The sequence below is a fragment of the Corvus cornix genome, chromosome 7 (assembly GCF_000738735.6).
Source record: "Corvus cornix cornix isolate S_Up_H32 chromosome 7, ASM73873v5, whole genome shotgun sequence".
Classification (NCBI taxonomy): Eukaryota; Metazoa; Chordata; class Aves; order Passeriformes; family Corvidae; genus Corvus; species Corvus cornix.
In genome coordinates this window covers 25,622,456-25,645,714 of record NC_046337.1, presented here as the reverse complement: position 1 = coordinate 25,645,714, position 23,259 = coordinate 25,622,456, and the positions used below count along the sequence as shown (strand labels likewise).

Here is a 23,259-nt window from a genome sequence, read left to right as displayed (position 1 = left end):
ACAAGCAATTAACTACAGCAGATGTAACAGTTGAGTATCTAAAGTCCCAAATAGCACTGTATCCACATGCATATGCACAAACTCATATTCTGCACATTATTTAGAGCTCAAAAGGAGTAGAACAGGTCCAAAACATAACTGTAGTACATCCAAGGTAGAATCACTATCAGAGAAAATGAAACTTGCTCAGGAAAAGGATGGTCTTAGTTCAAGGTTCTTATGCTTTACTAAGATACAACGATCAAAAGGAGCATCAAGAACACTTCAGGTTTCCATGTGTTTTAAAGCTCCTAGGCAGGAGATTGCATTTCCACAGTAACAGAGTAATTTTATACTTCATAAAGTATGTAACTGGAAGTCTCGCAAAACAGAGTTTGCTGCTTCTACAGTGTCTTCTGAATGGTCTGAAAGTCAGAATGCAGTAACACCAGTAACAGAGACGACAGGCTGTGCAAAGGGTCAGTGCCAGACGGCTTCAACGAAGTAACACTCCTTACCTGTTGAAAGCAGGAAATGCTTGATGACACTCCATTTTTGATCAGAGCAGAGATTGATTAAGAGCATACTGAGAAAGCACTTGCTGAGAAGTTAAGAAATATAAAGCAAAAAAAGTCTAACAACTGTATTCTAAAATGCTAGGACAAGCTCTGGGGTTTTTTTAGCTGACTGTTGTTTCTTTAACTTTCTCTAGCTTGAGATTGAAATCTTATTCTAATGAATGACAGTATCTTTACAGTATCTTTTTCATCATCATTATCAAAAGTTGACATGCTTAAAAAGAAATACTTAGCTTTGAAAAACAAAAGAATGAGCCTCTTGTAAAAATAAAACACTAACAGTAGCCTGGAGGCTCTGGGCAGCATGCAGGTATGGTTACCTGAATCTGTGCTCCTAAATGCTCTCCTGTTAGAAAGTTCATCTTGAAGAAAACACAACTATGGTTCAAAAAAATCCTAACATCACAAGTGGGGAGAAGTTCTCTTACAGCACAGTACATAACCCTTAGGCAGAAGTTCAGCTGAGGTACAAACCAGTAAAAACCTATGTAAAGAACAAGTATGAGTAAGTTATCTGGTGTAATTCATAACAGCACTTGCCAAATGAATATTGAACAGTTACTCTAATGTGCATTTTACCTTAGGGCTGCAAGTCATGTTTGTGTTTAACATCAAGCCACTTAAAAGCTGTTTATCATCATTTCCTTTATCTGTGGGAGAACACTTTAGGAATTACTATGCAAATATTTACCAAATGTTAAATTAAAGCCAGGTCAAATGAATGCACAAGTGAGATGTAGGCAGGGAAGTGACATAAATTTTAAAAAGTGGGCTTGACATTCATGTTGTCACAGAATCCTGACTTAGCGTTTGCCACCTAATACAACACCACTGTTCAAATAGCCTACAACAGGTTCAAGAAATCTTCTATGCATTTATTTTCAGTCAACACACAACACATTCAAGTGAAAGACCAATCAATCTATAATTAAAGCACTCCCATTTATTGTCAGTTTTCATATATATCTATAGATTCACATTTTTAATGTATCAGAAGGTTGGAGTGCATTCTTGTTTCTTTTTGCTCCCACCTCAGACAGAAAAGCATCAGTCTCCTTTTCTGAAAGCTAAGCAACATACTTAATAAATGTTAAAGTCCATATTGGGTATTTCTGAATTTTAATGAGCAAGAGAACCCTAACAAGTTTAAATATGTTTCAGCTGACCATCAATAAAATGAACACCGCCACTTAATGATTTCATAATTATTGTTTGATGCTGTATTTTGTTCTGCTGTGTGGAATGCATAAAATTAATAGCAAGTCCTATACTAGAATTTTAATTTAAATACAGTAACAATAGGATGCACTAAAAAAATTCAGAAATAGGAATGACTTACAATTTCTTCTCATCCTGATATTTCAGAAGTACCTCCACATTAATGCTTCACTAGAGCAAACAGACTTCAATGAAATACAGCATAAAAAAGAACGTATTAAAAAATGGAAATCATATATGCCTGTTCCACATACACAATAACAGAATAAATGCTAGGTCAAACTTAGTGGGAAGGAGTGGCCTCTGGCCACATTGCTTCCTGTCATTGAGACAGTGTAAAAATAAAATTAAAAATCCCACAATCATAAAGTATTTTCTGATAAAGGGATTTTTTAGGTTAAGGTCAGTAAGAGAGGTATTCTACTTAATCATTTTTACATTATAAATTGCATTACTTCGATATATTAAATAGTATTTAATGATTCCTATAAGCATTTTAAGGCTACACAATGTACCATTATGCACAGCCAAACAGCACTAAGTGTTAGTTAACTCTCAGACCACAGCTTGGGGAGCAGGGCACAAAAAGCAACTTGGAGAGGAACATAGGATGAGATAGGTCACAGCCTCAAACTTCATCTCTAAATCCTTCTCAAAACTTATCACTGAATTAGAACAGCCTTAAGCATTTTTGGTTTGCTTACCAAAACCACCTCCAAACAAGCCTGAAAAGGTACTTTATTCAAACTTCATCTCAATTGCCACCAACAGGGCTGCCATCTTCAGCTGTAGTAGAGGTGGGGCTCTGTTTTTACAGCAAGATGAATATTGAGTTTCCAAAACCAAGAGCTGATCACGAAGTAAATGTTCACACACTACATACTATCACAATCTGGAGCTGAACAGTTAGAGCTCAGCAACAACACAACATACACGCATTGGTGGCCTCGTACAAAGCCAAGCACCCCAATATGCATCGCACCCTGTCCTTACAGCAGGCAAACAACCACCACTTCTACTCTCTTCATATGCATGAATGTAGAATTGTATCATTTCATACAATATTGTAGGTTACTGAGATAACATTTTTACGGGATAAAAGAAGCCACAAGAAGCGTCGGTAAAAATCACAGATGAACAGTTACCTGCACAAGAGATTAAGTCTGTTCCAGAGAGCACTAAATGCGCAGTTCCTAGCACAGACCTGATCTGAATAAGCCTCCCAATATGAAGCACATTAGTATACTTCATATACATATATATATATATATTTACACACACAGACATTTATAACTGAGTACAAATTGGGTCTTCTTTTCACAAACTTCAAAAAATAGAGAAAAAACAATATTTAGGTTTCACTCCTCAGGAAGCTTCTAGAGTTAATCTGCATTATACATAACACAGGAAGTTACAAGCTCATAATTCTAGGTCTCACTGTTGAAAATAAACTCTTACCTCAAATTAATTACATTGTCTTTATAGCCCTATAGTTCAACTGCATAACAGTAACCAACACATTTTTAACCACTTCCAGTTAGAAACTCGAAAGCAGCAGAAATCTTTAAGATAACATAAGGAAGAGAAACATGCTACAACACAGTGAGATAGTAAAAAAATTCCTAGTGTATTCCATAGTACTATTGTTCTCCTTCACCAAAACTCTGAATCTGCTTGCATTAGAAGTGAAAATGCTTCAAGATGCTAGAGAGAAGATAAAACTTCTTTATAACCTACCAGCTGGACTGACACACATTCTCTCAAATTATTAATATTTAAGAAAGATCTATACAGAGTGAGCTCAAAGACAGAAATTAAAGCTGAGGCAAGGGCAAAGGACAAGGTAGTCCACTAAGAGAGAAACTGCTTTTAAGCATCCAGAAATAAAACTACAGAAAACACACAAGGCCATAGGGTAGAATTAGTCTTAGAAAGGTGACTGTAAAGGATGCTTCCTAATCTGTCCTCCAGATGAAATAAAGTACTATAAAAATAAAGCCGCACAAGAAAAGGTAGAATTCCTCTCTGAAGATCCTAACTGGGGGGGTGATGGAGAACAGAAGGAAGTTCATTTCAAGCAATCAAACTTGTGAGTACATGGAAGACAAAGTTCTTTGCTTTTCACAATAAATTTAGCAGGTCTAACAAGCTTTCAAACCTCATGCCAAAACATGATCACAAGAAGTAAAGCCAGTCTCAGTTATTATACCCATGATGCTTGGCTTCTGACCAAAGCACACATTTTGATGTTTAGATAGGTTAAGAAGTTTCCTTCACACAGTAAGATACCATAGAAGAAACTTTACTCCTCCTAAAAGGAATAAATTAAATGTTCGAGTACGAGTTGAATTAAAGATTATTTTCTTCAAAACAGCACGATTTCTTTTGCTGTTTAGAAAGATCTCTTTTCAAACTATAGTAGAAGAAACTATTCCTTGTAAACAAGCTATTAAAAAATTCTATTTCATTCTATGTATTTGCACACATACTAAATTTTTGTTCAGATTCATTCACTTTATCTTTTAATACTAGTTATGGAGAACATATTCTTCTCTCAAGCACCTTTTTTTCAAATCCCAATTAGATGTGATACAGGCAAATGGTACAAAGTAGGAAAGGAGTCCTGAAAAAAAACAGTAACTTACATCAGATCACTTTAAATATTCAATTTTAAAAGTTTCTGTCTTTGAAGGTGCTAAAAACCTGATGTCAAAAGGGGAACTAATCAGATCAGGTCAGTAGAGAAACATTTATCTTTGTCAGAAAGTTTGGGTTTATCTTAGTACGCTTGCAGTTTTTGCTCAGTCTGGTCACACTGCCTTGCTGGCTGGCTCTTAAGGATGGAAAGAGCACAAAAAAGACAACCAAGCAATTCATGCTTGAAGCCTGTGGACTACCACAGATTTGTGACAAAAACAATCTGTTACCCATCCAGAAAAAAGCAGAAAAATCTTCTCTTGCTCTTCCTAGGCACAGTCAACAATTAAAAAGCACAGCTTCTTTTCAGCCTTTGGAATGAGGTTAACAGCACAAGTACAGCTCACCATCAACTTTATCTTTGACACACTAAATGGTCCAAAGCACATTAGTCAATCCCTAGTCACCAGAGGGACCTAGACTATTTCTTGATCTTTATCCATCTTCAAATTATTATGCTCTGAGAAATTAACAGGACTAGGTATTATCATGATCAGTAGTCAAAATACAACAGCAAGGACTGATCATCACTTCTTTCTGTCTTCACCTGTTCTCTTCACACCACCATATACCAAACTTCATTTTGGAGGTATGAAACTCATCCTTCTTCCATTCTTGCACTTTTTTCCTTCTCTGATTCATTTTCATGTAGTTAACACATTCTGTTTTCCTTGGCTAGACAGAAACCCGAACAGTTACTAGTTATAACAGCCACCTTGTTACAGCAAGATGGGCTTAGACATCAGAGAGCTCTCAAGGTGAAGACGTGAGCTACAAGCAACCCGGCACACAGGCTATACACACAGTTTCATTTATTAAAAATGTCCCAGATCACATTTGAATATGAAGATCCTTGCCTGAGATCCTAGTAGACAAACCACAGAACATAAACACAGTGAAAGTCCTTCACATAGGTTATAAACCAAGGGGAGCACAGTGAATAGGTTTGTTGCACTTGAGTCACTGGACACTTGCACACTGTAGGACAGTGAGTCTCTTATGTCCCTCAGAGACATTGTTGGCAAAGAGGAACTAGAAAATTTCTTGTCCTTTAGCCATCTTTAAATTATTATGTTTTGAGAAATTACCAGGACTATGTACTAATAATAAAGTCTTCATTTTTCTCATGGCAGGGAATGTACTTCACTGTAATCAGAAAGCAGAAAGAAGAGAGAGTTGGCTTATCCTGACAGTTGAATATGCAGGGAGAAAACATACCCATCTCCCATATTCAGGCTGAGGAGGAAAACAGAAAAAGCTGCTGATATCTCACTATCATGGAATTATCGATTTGTCAGAGCACAGATACATAAATCCAAAATGACCCAGATTATTTCAACTAACATTCCAACTTTTACTTTATCTGCAGCACTAAAACCCTTCAAAAATAAGAAAATTCTGATTTCATACTCTATTTGAATGTGAATGAAAAACCACTCTATGAATACAGCTGTCTGAATATTATCTGAATAAAATATAATGCAGAGAATACATCAGTAGAGGATCACATAGCCCACCTTTACACTACACTCCATCGTTTAAGAAGACCGTTTCAGTGAAGACCAAGTACACCTGTTTTGGTTTTACAAAGAAACCTGGAGATACACATTTAGACAGTGGTCTACACACTGCACTTGTAACAACTAGCAAAACCCCCCCCCCTTCAAAGCCTCGGTTAAAACTGGAGCCCACTGTATGCCAGGCACTGAATCCAAGCTAATCACACAAATGTAAGAATATAAGTGTAACCTGATCTTCAGTTATAAACTAAGAATATCCTTTAGCTCTTCAAGTCCATTAGATTAGACTGCTTCAACAAAAGACTCAACCTTGTGCAAATTAACACAACAGTTACAGAACAAAACATCTCAAATAATTCTGTAACATCTTAAACCTTACCGTTCAAATCCCAAATCCTCCATGTCAAGTATTATCTACAACATTCAGAGTTGTAGTATATTAGTATTGTTATGCTAATAAGCAAACTGCTACCCAGCTTCAGGCACCTGGCAAGTAATTAATTAGCATTGAGTCTGGCTTTTTGTTTGATTACCTAAAGGTAACACTGTGGGGGCTAAGGACCACACCTGTGATTTCTTAAAATCCAACATTAAGCGAGCAGACAGAACTATAAAGCTACTCCTTCAAACTGTCACACATTTTTCACATAGAAATGAGAGGGGGAAAAAACGTAAAATGTGTCTCAGAGTAGTATATTTCAAAAGTAAAGTCCAGGTCAAGTGAGTGAACAATGCTGTTATTTTGCCAATAAAAACTGATGATGCCTTAAATTTGAATCATTCAATAGAGCTACAGATAAAAATGAGGCTGGCTGTAAATTAACACAACTCAAGTTTGTGACAAACTCAGCACTGAAGTATACCAGATCTTCAACAAAAAATGATAAATGGTTCACATCTACAAGGGCAGCCAGCCCTTCAGTCCGGCATCCAGAAACCATCTAAGATTGTTTTGTTTACAACTGCTGGGCCTTTCTTTGATAAAGTGATTAATGCATTTGCAGCTGACACAGGACTGCTTATCAGAAGCAGCTGGGAGCTTCAAAGATGTGATTGAGTAACACCAGTCTCTAAACAAAACTGAATACAAATGCCTGTAAGACAATGCAGATCAAGCATGCTGGAATCCTGTCAAACTTTAACATAAACTGAGCTTTAGATAAAGCTCAAGTGAGAAAAAAATTGCAGTAAACTATAGGAGCATATCCTTAATTCCTCATAGAAAGCCATTAGATGCTTTTGGAATTCCTCAGAGAACAGTAAGACTTTTCTGCCGCAGTACCACCCCATTTCCTGCATGAATCAACCACCAACCAGAGACTGGGGAGGAATACTGCCAAAGACTGCCAGACTTGCAGTGTCAGTAGGACCAGTCAGAGCCCAGACCACCACTCCCTTCTCACATGTCCAAAGCTGGTGCATTTCAGAAATGCCACCAATTCCCACCGGTGCCACTGCCCATATCACCCTCAATCAACTCTCTCCATGCTCTCTGACAACCTCCTAGCAGGCACAGTTCATTGCTCTCCTTAGAGAGGTGTTAAGTGTGGACCTTAAAGGGGTCTCTTTCCGCACTCAGAGAAGATACATGACCTTTCACAGTACATTCAGTGACTGTGCTCCCAAAATCAAGCCATAAGGGACAATCATAGGCCCAATGCTACAAAGATGCTGAGACAGCCAGGGTAGTTTTAAATAACCAAAGCATCAGAAGTATTTGAAGATGTAAGAAGAGTCCCTTTGAGGCAGGAGTAAGTTCATTGCAAATGAAAGCAAAAAGGAAAAAAAAAAAAAAAAAGAAAAAAAAAAGAGAAAAGGTGGCAGTGGAAAGTAATAGACTCGAAATCGAGTATGCAGGGAGGGAAACAAAGGTACAGCTGTTGGAACAAGGTTTGCAGGTCTGTACTAGATGATGCTGTAACCTATTTTGTTCTCATGTGAAACACTAAATTAAGCAGCTTCTCTCCTCCCTTTACTTCTCAGGAGAAAAAACAACTGGGTCAATAATATTCTGAAGGCACAACTAACAGTCAACCACTGCCTAATTCTATAAAGCCTAGCCAGCTTCAGTGGTTCTGGCTATTGTTCGGAAGAAAATAATCAGGAAGTTTAAAAAGTAATACAAACATTCAGCATCTTAATATTACACTGCGGGAATTATATAATCTCTCATATTTTGTGCTATATTAATAAAATTTATATCATCACAGTACAATGCTGATAAGCTTTAGTATTTGACTTCCAAGATACAGCAAACATACCTGGTGAACAGCTGAAACAACCTCTACCTTTAAAGATATTGCCAGAGCCAAGTGATGGAACTGGATGAAACCCAAACAAGGCTCCTGAGAACAACTTCCACCTTCACCTGACTGAAATACAGAACATGCCAGAATTAACACATCAACAAAACTTGATGCCATATGCCTAGCCTCAACTCATTAAGTGGATTTTGGCCAGAGAGGAAACAGTGAAGAGTGAGATTATTCACTTTTTCATTGAAATTTAATACCACTAGTGTGCATAAGGGTTCTCCCTGCCCTGCCCTTTATCCCAAAGAGCAAAAAGAACTGCTTTCTCCTGCTACTCTGAGTGTCTTCAGGAAAACAGAATCACAAAGGAGTTGGGAAGAAACATCTCCAGAGATTTAAGAGGAAAAGAGAAGGTAGCATCAAAGTCACCACAAAACAACTAACAAACAGGTAGATCTAAGTAAGGCAAGTAAGACATTCAGCCCAAATGTGGAAAATGACACCTGAAACACATGTTCCAGTTACTGTTTTGTAGCAACTTTCTCCAACCCACAGCTTGCAAGGGGGCCACATGGAAACAAACACCACTTACACAAATTTAATCCAGCCAGTACAACCCCACAATAAAGTCAGAATGAAAACAGCTGGTAAGCAAACTTGTTTAAATGCTGTATTTGCATATATTTTGCATCAGTCCTGAGATGCCATTACAACCTTCATTTTCATTTGCACCTTGATGCCATCCATCACTGATATAGATGAGTCCAATTTACTTTTCAGTCAGCTACCTCATTCTTTCTTTGGGCTCCAGAACTGTACCCACATACATTAGTTCCACATATTATGCCATGCTCAAGCACCATGTAATTTTACGAAGTAAAATTAAGCAAAGATCTACTGAAAATGTCTACAGCAAAGTGGCCATAACATAGCCATTATTGACAAGAACGCTAAACACTAACCACGTTATAGGAATGTTTTCGCACAATGCACTGTCAATAGGACTTGCAGAGTAACAGTTCCCTTCTCATTAAGAGAGTTCCCAACTCTCACACACAAGAACAGGTAGAGAGCCAGTCACTGACAAGTTCAGTCACAAGATACTGAAGGCTTTTCAGCAAAGTAATTGGATCTACTTCCACTAAATTTTATCACTATATGCAGTGCCTGAAAAGGAAACCAGCACATGCAATGAAGCAGTTGATTCTCTTTAAATGGCTACTACATAAGGACACAGCCACTGCCAGTTAATAGAAAAAAATTATAACATCAGCATTTGCTGGTCTAATGGTCACAAAGTAAGTGATTTGGACTCCTACTGAACCTGCAATAGCTTTGGCTGCATTATTAAAGGTATCTTTTACACTAACTATGAAGTTAGGCTCAAAAACAAAAACACACAAAAAAACTCCAAGGAAAACAGCCTGAAAATCTATTAAGTGTGCTTCAGCTTACAACAGTATTTAACAGTTTGATCATTAAACTGTAGCTTGTATCTTTCAATATGAACTCATATACTTAACTAAAACCACCATGAAAATACATGATTCAAACTCACCATTTAAAAATTAAATCAAGCCTCTTTCTTCCCAATTTAAAGAAACTCCATCCCACAAAGCCTCCTTCATCGAACTTTTTCTTCCCACATGGCAGAAAACTATTTTTTTCACTTACAAAAATCACTAATATGAAACTTACCACATACAAGATGATTCAAAACTGAAACAACAACATTTTGCAGAATGTTAATAGTCCTCTACAACCTATTTCAAAACTACTTTGGTCTGCATCATGTCATGTGGAACCAAGACCTGCACTATCAAGTCTGCTTATGAACAGGAGCATCCTGGATTTTGCTACACGATCAAGTTGGGGGGTTTTTTGCTCTAAAATCCATATTGATAAGCCAAATAGTTAATCTCTAAACACACAATGCATAAAAGGGATCATTTCAAACCAGAAAAATGGAAGACACTTATAATCACCACAGCATTCACATTTGAATGACAGCTAAACATAAAGACACATCAAGCATTCAGCCATCTGGAAAGAAGACAGGGTTTTTTTCATATTGTCTATTCTCAAAGCCTTAAGGCAAGAGTCAGAGGTTGACCATGACCATTTAGTTAGATGCTCATTTCCCATCTACAGCCATTAACGAACTGCACTACGAACAATAAGCCAGACTCCTCCACTTTCACTGCATTCAGAAAGACAGTTGTGCCACACCAGGACAAACAATATGTGCATACTGCCAGATGTACTCTATATTTGGAACATATGAAGCTACCAAAAAATCTACCTAGTGTTTTCCTAGCGTCTTTGAATATGGCTTATCTAATAAAATGATGACAGCAATTAATATATATTTTGTTATTCCAGGCAAGAAAGAATATAATACGTAACTGCAAAATTCCTGATCTATAAATAAACACAACCAAAGTATGTATCCAGACACTATTCAGAGTTAAATGGTAGTGAATATTGCTGCAGAAAAATAAACAAAAAAATCACACTGCAAGGACAGCTACCAGAGACCCAGGATGACCAGAGGAGAATGCAGTCCACCTTTTAGCACTAAATTTTTAATAATACATGAAAGGTCTGACAAGAAAAAAGCACCCTGAATGTACAAAAGCAAACCATCTACTTACTCCTTTCACATTCTGACTTGCAGCAATTACTCCCCCACAAGACAAAAAAGTCAATTTAAATGGAAAATGGCCTAAACCGACATTTTCCAAACTCACGGATTAAGGGGCCAACACAGGCATACTCCGATTCATCTTACTCAAAGTGGAAGTGTGTGAAAAGGAGAAGTGTTTAGAGTAATTCTGTTCTGTTCACAGCTTGAAAAAGTAAGTCAATTGAACACAACAGTAATGACAAGGAGGAAAACACCCTCAGAAGTAATATAGTTAAAATGCACAGGTCATGAGTGTTCTTCTAAGCATTTCTGAGATATGTTGAGTATTTAGAGCAAAAATTAACTCTTAATTTTGCTCTTCACAAAGTCAGTGAACTCCACGAGGGTTTTTCAGGTAACGTTAGTACTTCTCATCAGTCAGCAGCTGAATGAGAGCTATCCAAATAACTGCTCCTGAAACATTAATACAGGAGACTTCTCTGGATTTCTAAGTGCAAATCTTCTTGCCTCACACAGAAGAGTCATAATTTATCACTGACAGAACAAGCCCTAATGTTAAATTATTTTTTTCCACACACACATACTTTTTTTTTCCCTCAAAAAAATGCATCCTCCTTTTTTATTACAATCTAAACAACACCTGCATCATGACTACTACTATGCAAATGCTGGTCTTTCTCTATGCACAATGTTGAAATGTCAATGAACCTTCTCCTTTCTGTCACCCAAAACAACTATTTCAGGTTTCCAGCTCTTCTTCAGGGAGTTTTCTTTTTGTAGCTTATAATGCCAGGAACTCCTGAAACATTTGTTCAGGATACATTCATTACAGCCAGCAGGGGAAAACTAATTGTGAATTGGCAGCAGCTCAGTTTTTCAAATGAGCCTAATTCTGTGGGAGCTGAGCATGTTAACTCCCTTCTATCCTTGAAAAACTTCAGCAAGTCTTTCCACCCTACACGAGAGATGGGAAGATTCAACTGAAGAAAGCAATCTCCTCTCCAATGTTCTATTCTTTGAGCAGACAAAGAACAGGTTGAGAGGTGCCAGTAACAGAAGATGACAGTCAAATTTACAACATTACTAAAAAAAAAAAAACACAACTTATCTGTTAAATAAGGCAACTGTGAGAAACAGACTTTTGAAAAATATGCGAATTAAGTAAACTTTATATATTAGTATACTTATATATTTATATATTTTTGTATAAATATAAGTATATTCAGAAATATATTTATAAATATATTTATATAGTTATAACCTATACTATAGAATGGGGAGGGGAAGGGGGGGAAACCTAGAGAAAAAGACAGAATTTCTATAGAAATCTCAGTAGAGTGAGTAACCTAAAGAAAATACAATTAAAGTCGGAGTCAAAGCGAAGTATGCCACATTTTTTACACACTAGAACAGACCAGATATTTCCACAAATTAACTACACTCAGTATGAAATAAACTACCTTGTAAAAATAATCTAATAGATTGCTGACAACCCCCTACTGCAGCCAATTATTTTATTTATTCAAAAAAATCATTATACCTTAACAAAAAACATTGTTACAGCAAATAACCTTTTAATTCAGTCTGAGTGGAAGGAATGTGATTTGGAGGCAAACAGCATTTCATAGAGTTCACAATATATAAACATTTGACTGATGAATATGATACTTGCCTCATTTTTTTTTTCCCTGCAAGCTTAACAAATACTGCAGGGTTTTCTTTCAAAGGCAAGCCCTCTGGAGTCTTTACTCAGCAAAAAAAAATTCTGTATGACTTCTGGTTTCCATACAGGCTTTCATGGAGACTAACTCACAGTTCAAATAAAAATCAAGATAATGAAAATAAAACTTCATTAGAGAAATAACATAAGCAGTGAATTGAAGATTTCAGGACTATTTTAAAAGCAGAAGCTTGTTTCAGTTTAAAGATATGTACAGGTGAGATGCAGCACCATCATCCAGTTTACAGATGATGAAGTATGACACAAGCTAGAGGAAGTCACTTGGTTTTGCCCTGGATAGAGCAAGGCACAGTTTTCACTGGACAGCTGCACAGCCCTTACTACCTGTGAAAGAGAAAGGGTAAAAGTGAGCCATTCTAGGCTTAAACTGCTGCAAAACAGCAACACCACCTTGGTCAGATTTGCAGAACCCCTGAATTACTTCTGTTTCTAGAAGAGCTACAGACACACTGTCACAAGGAGCTTTCTTTATTGCTTAACTCTACTTATGTACCACTGTACTTCTGTCCTGCCCTTGTATTTAACGTCTAGGACTGATCAAAAAAAAAATGAAAACACAGTGAGATAGTAAAGATGAAATTCCTCCATCAAAATCTTTACTGAAATAGTTAAGAAACCCTTACAGAAAAAGCTGCAGGTGGAAGAGAGAGAATTTTAATGCTGCTCAACCAGGAATCCATTGGAAGGATATTCTGCAACTGACCAGCAGGCAGGAGAAGCAGGGTGAGATGGCACAGGAATTCTGACAAGCTCTGGAGGAAGTTAGTTAAGCAGAGTTCCAGGTCACTATCTTCTTTATTCATGAAACTCATCACTTACTAAAGGTCTGTATCCAAAGCAGCCTGCAGCCAACACTTCCAATAACAGATAAGTCTTCAGAGCTTTAAATTTGTATTCTGGTTTCACTTCTGGCTTGTGCTCAGAAATAAGAATTGGCAAGAAGAGAATGCTAGTGGAAAGCTTTCTAAATACTATCCACCAAATGAGTATCACAGAAGATTTAAAAAAAAAAAATATCATCATCATTTTGGGCAAAGGTTACAGCAGGCAAACTGCACCACTATGAACTGCATTCAACAAAAAAAATGCCTGACCTATAGGAACTGAAATGAATGGTGCCTACATTCAGCAGTAGTAAAACTCCTTAAAACATAGAAAAATGATGGAATTATACCCCAAATCTTCAACATGAAATTCTGGCCTTACCACCATTAATGACATCCAGCATTGCAAGACTAACAAAAAATATAAACAAAAGCTAGGAAAGACTACATGCCCTCAAAACTTCTAGTTTGAGGAGAAACATAAATAGGGAGCTACCTTATGATGGACACCATCAAAATTTATAAAGACAAATTGAAGTCTGCCTGTCCGCCAGGCACGCCCGCCAAGAGGACAAGCTGCAGAGCAGGTACAAGCATCTTTTCAGCCTGTCCCCTTCTGCAGCAGATTATCACATGAAGATCAGGCAGATCCCCTGCACATCACCCACGTATTTACTGGATGGACAGAACCTTGTAATGGCAGCTTTCAAGGAAATGTGAAAACACTTAACTATTTTACCAGTACTTCTCACAGGTAATAAGAAAGCATAAATCCATGTCCAAATGATAAGAAATAATCCTTAATTTTAAGATGGTCTACAGGTGGGTGCTCCAGAGTTTGGATACAGAAGAAATACACCATATACTTGGTATTAACCCATCAGGATTTATGACTTGTCTCTCCTTCAGAGGTCCAAACAGAGACCTGCTGGATTCTAACTTCTTTTGAGCTGGAACTGCTCTTAGTTGACCTGTACATTGGCACTCAATGTACAGGAGATGATTATAGAAAAGATTTTTTTTCTCCTCTCAGAAAATCTATAATTTAAATGTTTAGTTTTGCCAGTGAAGACCAACTCAGCTGTTGCTCGATTGATGAGAAAGAGATAGTATCTTCTACAACAATGTGAAGGTCTTTCAAGGTTTTAGGAAAGAGATATGAGTAAAGAAACTGATTAGTCAAGGTAAAAAAATAAAGCCACACAATTTTTAAGGAATGCAGGTCTCTGTTTCTTGGGATTACATCTATTTCTTCTCTAAGCATTCCATTTTCTTCTACTGATTGAGAAATTACTGCATTTTTGTAAAGGAAAATGATAGGGAGGGTGTGTATTATGATTCGCCAATAGGTAATATTTTATTGGTAATCTGAAAAACATTCTGTTCTATCAGATAAGCTGTACTGCAAAACCATTTGGCTTGATGGAGCTTCATCTTTGAGGTCAAATCCCTAGCCAGGAAAAAGAGGGAATCCAGTGCCAGCTGTTAGCTTCTACCCATCAGACTGCATTCTTTGATTCCAAATAATCAGTCTCTGTAAGAGTACAATCATCCATCTTCCTCCCTGTCTACTCTTCATTCCAACGGTATCCTTATTATAGGCTATAAGAAGCATGTTCATTCAAGCACTCTGTAGTTTTCTTTTTCATACACATAACAACCAATAAAGGAAAACACTGAGGTAAGAAGTCTCCCTGTGGCAACAAATGCTGCCAGTGCATTCTCGTGAAACCAAGGAGCAGCTTGTCTGAGCCTCCCAATTCAGAAGCATTCCCAAGAGCAAGTTGAGCACTGGAGCAGTGCTGTGGCACCTGCCACAACAAAGCCAAGTCATCAGTTCTGAATGGATGTACCTACTGGTGACAGAACAATTACAGGCTTACACTGGGAAGGCAGAGACATTCTGATTACATTAAAACATTACAACAGTTCCTTTAATAGAGGTGTCTATAGCACAATGATTAGGCATAAAGGGAAAAAGAACCCCAAACATTTACAAAAATCAAGTCTTACATACATTCTCTTTAAAATGAGGAAAACAGTCAAAAAAAGTCCTATCCAGTGCAAACAGTAATTTCTTATAACACTAAGTTTCCTTTACAAAAAAGTTATTGAAGTAATCCTATAGAAGTAATAAAGTACTGATGATAAGGCTTACGGAACTACCACAACAACATATAACCTGAGGGGAACAAAAAAATGCTTTTATTAATGACAATATTACACAAATACTGCATAAGCTTTTTTTTCCAAAAGTTCTTGTAACATGGTGATTTTCTAAATTTCTCACACGAAGCAGCTTTCTCCGTTTCTCAAGGTATTCAGGGGACTCTCTAGTTCAGTGGAATTTACAAGACAATTTCTTTCAATAAGCCATTCACATGAGCCTGTCATTTCTGTTCAGTCAGTTCCCTGACATAAAATGTGTATATACTTATGCATAAGCAAGATGCAAGAATGGAATATAAAAATATAAAGCAGAATCTGTTTTCAATGATACTAATTGCTCAAGACCTTTAGTGGTATCATATTCATTAAGGATGGAATATAGGCATCTTTATAGGGGGTTAGAGGGAGTTTACAATAATGAAGTAATAGGTCTTCATGCCTAGGAAAGCTGCAGTTCTGACATTTGAATCATTAGGAAAGCCTAAAGAATGTTCTGCTCAACAGGGGAGGAAATCTGCTGCTTCAGTAGCAGGATGCCAGACAGCACAGTATGTTGCAATTCAACTGACCTATCACACTGAATGAGTAAGGAGGAAAGTATAGTCACACAACATAAAACATCATGCCCAAATAATTAAAATCTATATCTGTTAAAATAAAAACACTGTTTTTCAGAAAATATGAGTCAAACACCACCCTCCGTTTTCAGATACTTAAGCAAAAAAAACCCCCATTAAAACTGCATTTTATGCAGCAAGCAAAAGCACCTCCCAGTTCCATTCCATGCCAGAAATACCATTTAAGGTTTAAATTCCTTCTTCACAAATTCCTGCAAGTCTACTCAGAGATCATCTTCAACTTGGCAAAGAGCAACAGCAAGCAGTCACTACTGAGAACTCTGTACTGCTCTTTAATGGTTTCCTCCTATGACTGATTTAACATTCAGTTACTACACAAGGCCTTGCTGTCTCTTAATTAATAACAACTGAATAGTACTCAGAACTTGATAAATATGATCTGGGAGGAAAAAAAAAAAAGGACACTCAGTATTATCACATACACTGAAGTCTGACCTGCAGTATTTCCAGGACAGGTTACTCTCATTTTGCCTATTGAATTTCCACCAGTTTTATCCAGCTCTACCCTTCAGCTGAGCTCCCCTGAAACGCATTAACATCAGGTAACTCAACATTCAGCCAAAAGCCTATTGCTGGCAGTAGTCAACTTCTCATAAGGAAAAAGGAGATCCCAATTTTTTTTTTATGTTACATAAATACATTATGTCATAGAAGGCATTTTCTATGACAAGTCTAAGTTCAATGGCAGTTTTTCTGTATAGATTGTAAACACTTGTGAGGAAAGAGAAAAGGAGCCTGAAAATCTACCAAAAATCTCATTACCTCAACACCAGTGGCTATGATACAACACAGCAGCAGAGGTTTTATACAGAAGTGATTAAACAGCAGGCACTTTTTAACTCTCAGTTTTTCCTGGGTCACTGTAAAAGCAATCCAGAAAATTTTTTACGGGACCCAAAGTTCTGCCACTTGAAAGATGTCTCCAATCTCACTGAAATATCACCACTAGAGTTTTTAAGTCAATAAGCAGTTTCTGAAATCATATGTCTCCTTCCATTTTCTTTACTTCCCCTATTCATATAGCCTGTGTTCCTATAAATGAGTCAGTTACTCGAACTCATACACTAGTAACGGGAAAGCAGTGTATCAAGTTATATTCTCATTTTCTAGTACAGTATCATAGCGGACAGCTCCAAAGGCTGAATGCAGAAATGATAACCAAGCTGTTCCTTGAAATATATCAGTTGCCAAAACAGCGTATAAGGTCATTAGCATTCTGTAGCTGCTTAAGCATACTAAGAAAAATATGGGAATTAATAGTTAAAATAATTCCTAGCAAAAAAATCTACTTGAAGACAGAACTTAGAATTGTTTTTGGTAAAAAAAAGATTATGGATTTACCCCATCCCTATTAGGGCAAAAAAATAAAATAAACTAAGACAAACTGGGATAAGGAAAAAGTATCAAACCTAGAGACCAGGTCCAAGACAAAAGCACACAAGTGCCACACAAATACAACTCAATTACTCTGCCTTTATAAAGGATTAAATACTTAAAATTTGCCCAGAACAGAAAAGGTCATAAAAAAGGATTTATTTCAAAACTTTTCACATTTATCTTCGGAAGAAGTCTTCTGGTTTTGCAAACATCTTTTGTAAGCATAGAGTTTAATCAAAATAAATTGTCATTCTCCCTATCCCAAATGTATTTAGAGAAACTACAAGAACATTTAGTTCTCCTTCTGTTTGCTGGCTGATTTACAACAGCAATACCTAATTCTAGAACACTAATTGTCATGTGGTCAGCAAGCAAAAGCAGAAAGAAACTGAGAAAGTATTTTATTAGTAGGACTCACAAAATTATATAAACAATCAACCTGCAGAATTAGCTCTTTAAATGCACCTAATTTAAGAAAGATCATCAATACAACCCAAACCACTCACTTTTACTCATTCTAATCAAAACCACACCATTCTTGAACTAACCTACTACCTTACTGTTTCCTGCTCAGTCTGACTGCCAATCAAAATTCTCATTACCATTCCAGGATTAACTGCTGGCCTCTGTATGTTCTCATGAATGGAAAGACACATTCTAACGTCTGTTACAAGTGGAGATCAAGTTCCTGGGAGACAGGGCAACTAATATTTGACTGTCTCTATCAGCATTCCTAAAGGAGGCCCACAAAGGCTGCTGAGTGAGCCACTCAAGGACTTAACTGTGCTTAAAATGACAAATTTTAAACCACAAATTGCAGTGCTTATTAATTTTGCTACATGACTTCCATATCCCACCCATTCATCTGGCTTCCATGAACAAGACTTCAGATCGCTAAAGCAGTCACTTCAGTCAAGCCATCCAGGTAAGTGCCATGTATGCAAACATGAGGAAATGAATACATAGACAATAACCACCACTTCCCCATCCCTGGCTCCTCCAGAGAGATAAAGAACATCTGGAGCAGCAAGATGTTTTACACATTTTCCTCAGAAAAGTTTCACTGCAGCTTAAAGGAAAGTCACTGTGGATTTCACTTGCTAGTCTCATTTCCCTGGGCAGACATCACTTTCTGTACCAACAACATTCAAGACCTCTGAGACAGCAAGCAAGGATCTCCAGCTGAGGCAAGGGCTCTACTACAAAGCTGGTAATTCAACTGTTGTTGCCTCAAACACGGGGGAACAGCATTTCCAAGGGGAGAGATGTGAACACAACAGTGCATGTACCCTGGGTGCATTTAGCCTCACGTGCATTGTAAGGAATTGCTTTCAACAGGACCATGCAAATCCAGACAATATCACAAGAGCACGTGAAACCCTTCCATGCTGAGCCAGAACCCCTCTTTTTCCCTCTCATTCATATACTCAGGGGAGGGGAAAAAAAAAAAAGGTCTCTGACACTTGACTGGAAAACAATCAACAAGGTACCTTGTCCTGCATCCAAAGCTATGTCTTACAGCTGCAGAGAAGCACACACAGTATCAGGCACAGCAACTCAACTGTTTTGCAGTACATCTGTTCTCACTCAAGCAAAGAATCCTAAATGCAACAGATGACACACAACTGCTCCCCAAGGCACCAAAATATCAAGTTAGGGACTGGGCTGACGATAAGGAATCATTAATCCTACTGTATCTACCTGTCAGCAAGAAGCCTTAAATGTACATTACTAAGCGGCAACAAGAGCAGATCCTGAGTCACAAGATTTCCAACAAACTTCATTCTACTGACAATCAAGTCACTTTCTGAGATGACCGTGTGAAAAATTATTTACAATTCTCACAAAGCAGCTGAACAACAAAAAAATTTCTTAAACATCTACGACTATTCACATCACAAAACCCAGACCACAGAAATCTCTTCATTGATACTGTAATACAAAGTTCTTAAGTCCAGAGAGTTATTGTATCCTCCAGTGAATCAGACAGGATCTGCCCATTCAGAACTACAAAAGTACCTCTAAAAGCCACTAAACTGAGTAGCATCAAAAAGTAATTACTGATTTCTCAACTGAAATTGGCCCAGTGTTTTGGTTCAGTCAAGAAACAACTTCATGAACTGAGGCAACTGAGCCTTCATGACCAAACCATGCCAGCACAGCCCAGTCAAGAAACCAAATCAAATTGGCTAAGGAAACACAGGAGGCTACAATAAGCAACTGCCCACCGAGTTCTCAGCTGTCTACCAAAAGTCTCACAGAAACAAGAGACTTAATTATTTACTGCATCAACTTTTCTCTCATTACAAGTATAAAGAAGTGCAAAGGAGTTTAAATCAATTCAAAAATTTTTATTTGTATACATATATTCAAATATTTTACAATATACATTAATTAATACTCTAATCTTGTATCTTCCCCTTTACCAGACAAGTGACTGTAGTGTAATAGCAAAACCAGACTCCCAGAACAACTCCCAAAATGCAGAGCCTCTCAAACATTTCTGTGATATTTGACAGTACCATAACTAATAAAAAGTTCCTAAAGCTTCTATCCTAGCTACTTTTTTCATTTTCCCTTCTACAACTATGAAAGATATTCCTTGTATCAATTCTCCTCCTCTCTCCAAATACTTCAGGCACTTTAACAACACAATTTTCCACTTAGTTCTTTTAAAAGATTTTACCACTTCAAAAAAAAACTTACAAAAAAACACTTAACATTCCAACAGAAAGAGCAGCATTCTGTCACAGAAAGTATTCCAAACATTCTAAATATTTTGAAAAGAAAACCAAATATTCCGTTATCTTTAGCACAAACCTGTTTATGTGCACACCTCACAGCACATTTTAGCTGCTGATTATTTTGAGATAATCCCATTCCCAGTAAGATTTTACATTCTTTTAAGAAAGTTAATTTTAGAAAGAGTCAATAGAAGGAAAGTGGCAAAACACCCAATCAATCATGTTACGTCAGACAAAAAGTACTCCAAAAGGTAATAAAATTAATTGAGACATCTGTATGATCTATTTTACCAACCCCAAATTTTCCCCCGGGAAAGCAATCTAATGCTGAATGATGCTTGTCAAGATAAGAAGAAATGTATCTTTTGGGCCAGTTGCACTGCAAACTTTGTAGATTGGAAGCTAGCTAATCAAAGCACTACAACAGAACTGTTTACATTTCTAGTGAATGGGGGGAGGGAGAGAGGATGCACAGGGCATAAAACTTTATTTTAGAGACTTGAATGAAAACCTGTTCTGCTTTTCAAGTCCTTAGGCTGCTCCCCCACTCTGCCTCTTTACACATCCTTGTATAAACTCTAGCTCTGAAGCTCCATTACTCAAGGTGATGAGCAATTTTTGAACAAACTGGCCTGTACCCACTTTGTCCACCTATGATGCAGAATAAGAAACTCAACATTTCTATAAGGAAATAAGTCCAAAAAAAAGCTTATTTGCAAAGGAAGAAATACAAGGTCAAAAACATGGACTACAAGGTCAGAAACATGGACTCTGGCCTCTGGCTGTTCTATAAAGAAGGCTGATGATTTTGACCTCATGCTGAAGGGCACATGGGAGATGGTTGCTAGGCATAATTTTTTTTTTCTTTAGATACTACTTTAATAGCAAATTGGTTACAAATTCATGAGAGCTGTAGCACACCTTGAGTGTCTGGCATTTATCTGAAGCTTTCTCACACTGTTGGAATTTCTATCCCATAATTGCTTATTGAGCCTTCTAGAACAGTCAGGGCTTCACCTAGAAAAGCAGGCACCCTTCTACTCCTTTCTAAAGGAATGAAAAAAAGTAAATAAAGAGTAGAGAAGGAAAGGGATTTGAAATACTTATACAAAGGCTTTTTAGGCCACCTTTAAACCATCATCGTGAAACTAATTCCAACGTCATCATAAGCACAAATCAAAGCTGAAATCAATTTGTAAATTTCTAAATTCAACACAGCTGAAAGTAATTTTGTTTCTGACGAAACCCCTCTCTTGAAGACATATTTTAGTACCTTGAACTATACTTCAGTGCAAAAGATCTCACTGACTGTTGGCTCTAACAGTACCAGGAATTCGATAAACATTTTGTAGTTATTACACACTGACAACACCATTAGGAAAAAAGACTTTTCATACAAAATATTTGTCAAGCTCTTTGTGTCTTAAGGCAGGTTAAAGCGTAACACTTGCTCAGAAGGATCAACATGGAGACCACAGCAATCTCTACTAGAGCAGTCTCAGCTGGTCATGATGTATTTAACGCATCAGTAGCAAGTTTCTCTCAAACTAAACCTGCAAGAACAAGAATTTACCTCGAGTTTTGCATTCAGGATATGAAACAATTGACTGGGCCCATAAGAAACTAGCACATGTCACAAAACAAATCCCATAAGATGTTGGCTGTACTTTTTACTCAGACGTCTTAGGAAGATGAACAATCCTGCAAGCCCTTAATTCAGGGCTTGTAACTGGAACCTCTTTCACAAAGCAGTATTTGCAACACTAGACCTTTCATCAGTACTGAACAGTACCCCATTAGCCTTCAGCACCTGCCTCTTAGAGGAAAAAAGAAAAAATATTTTTATGCTCAATTAGGTACAACCAAAGAAAAACTTAGAGCTCCTTTCATGTAAAGGAAATCACCTTCCCATGCAGATAGCACCTTACTGAGCAGCTGATGCCAGAAAACACAAGCTTGAAAGAAATTAACTTATTGTTACGCTCGCGTCTGTTTCAAGTTTGTTAGTCAACACGCACAGCGCCAACAGCCATGCTGGCTGGGCAGCTGAGCGGGACAGGCTCCCAGCCCGCCGGCATCAGCTGCTCACGCAAAGTACCTGGCAGAGGCACTCAGGCAGGGGGACCGTGCCCGTGGGCCGCAGGGCCCGGCAGCCCACCCGCCCCTCGGCGCCCTTCAGCCCGGCCGCCCCCCGCGCCGGCCCCGGGCCTTCCCCCCGGCCGCCCTTCACCCCGGGCCGGCTCCTCGCACGGCCCGGCCGCCCCTCACCTTCTCCTGGGCCTTGCGGTAGCGCTGCAACGCCTGCTGGGTCAGGTCCCGCACACGGAGCTGCCCGTCCTTGCAGGGCACCACGATCCCGGTCCGCCCGAAGCACACGGTCACTTTCATCTCAGCGCGCCGCCATGCCCGCCCTGCCCGCCCACGAACGGCGCCCGGCCCGGCCCGGCGGCGCCGGCAGGTGCGGCTCGGCAGCCCCACGGGGGCGGGCGGCAGGTGCTTCCCGCGGGGCTGCGCCTCAGAGCGCGGGCAGCGCCGGCAGCGAGGCCCGGCCGCGGCCTCTCCTTCCGCCGTGCCCGCCCCGCCCCGCGCGGCGCTCCGGGAGGCGCGGGCCGGGCCGGGCCGGGCGGGGCGGCCGCGGGCGGTGGCGGCGCTCGCCCGGGGCACGGAGCGCCGGGCCGGGCTTAAAGGGGCCGCGGGTCAGCGCCCTGGGTGGCGGTGCCGTCCCCGTGCGGCCGGAGGCTGGGTGTTCCCCGCGCGCGCGCTGTGCGGCGCGGGCATCCAGGGTGCACCCGCACCGCAGCACCCAGCCCGTCCGCGCCAGCAGCCACCGGCGTGAAACGCTGACGCTGGAGCGCAGGGCTCCGCGGGGCACGGA

General features: G+C 38.8%; 1 protein-coding gene across 4 annotated transcripts in view; it reads right to left on the bottom strand.

The window, feature by feature from the left end:
* The window catches only part of PARD3B (par-3 family cell polarity regulator beta), a 402,302-nt gene extending 379,479 nt beyond the window's left edge, over positions 1-22,823 (bottom strand). For 2 of the 4 annotated variants that reach the window (XM_039554936.1, XM_039554938.1), the window contains exon 1: positions 22,653-22,821. In XM_039554936.1, the coding sequence (XP_039410870.1) occupies positions 22,653-22,772 (120 nt within the window). In that variant the 5' untranslated portion in view covers positions 22,773-22,821. Of the gene's footprint in view, positions 1-22,652 lie in introns of all 4 variants that reach the window. The other 2 variants (XM_039554939.1, XM_039554937.1) reach the window with 2 other exon arrangements.
* Between the last annotated feature and the right edge of the window lie 436 nt (positions 22,824-23,259).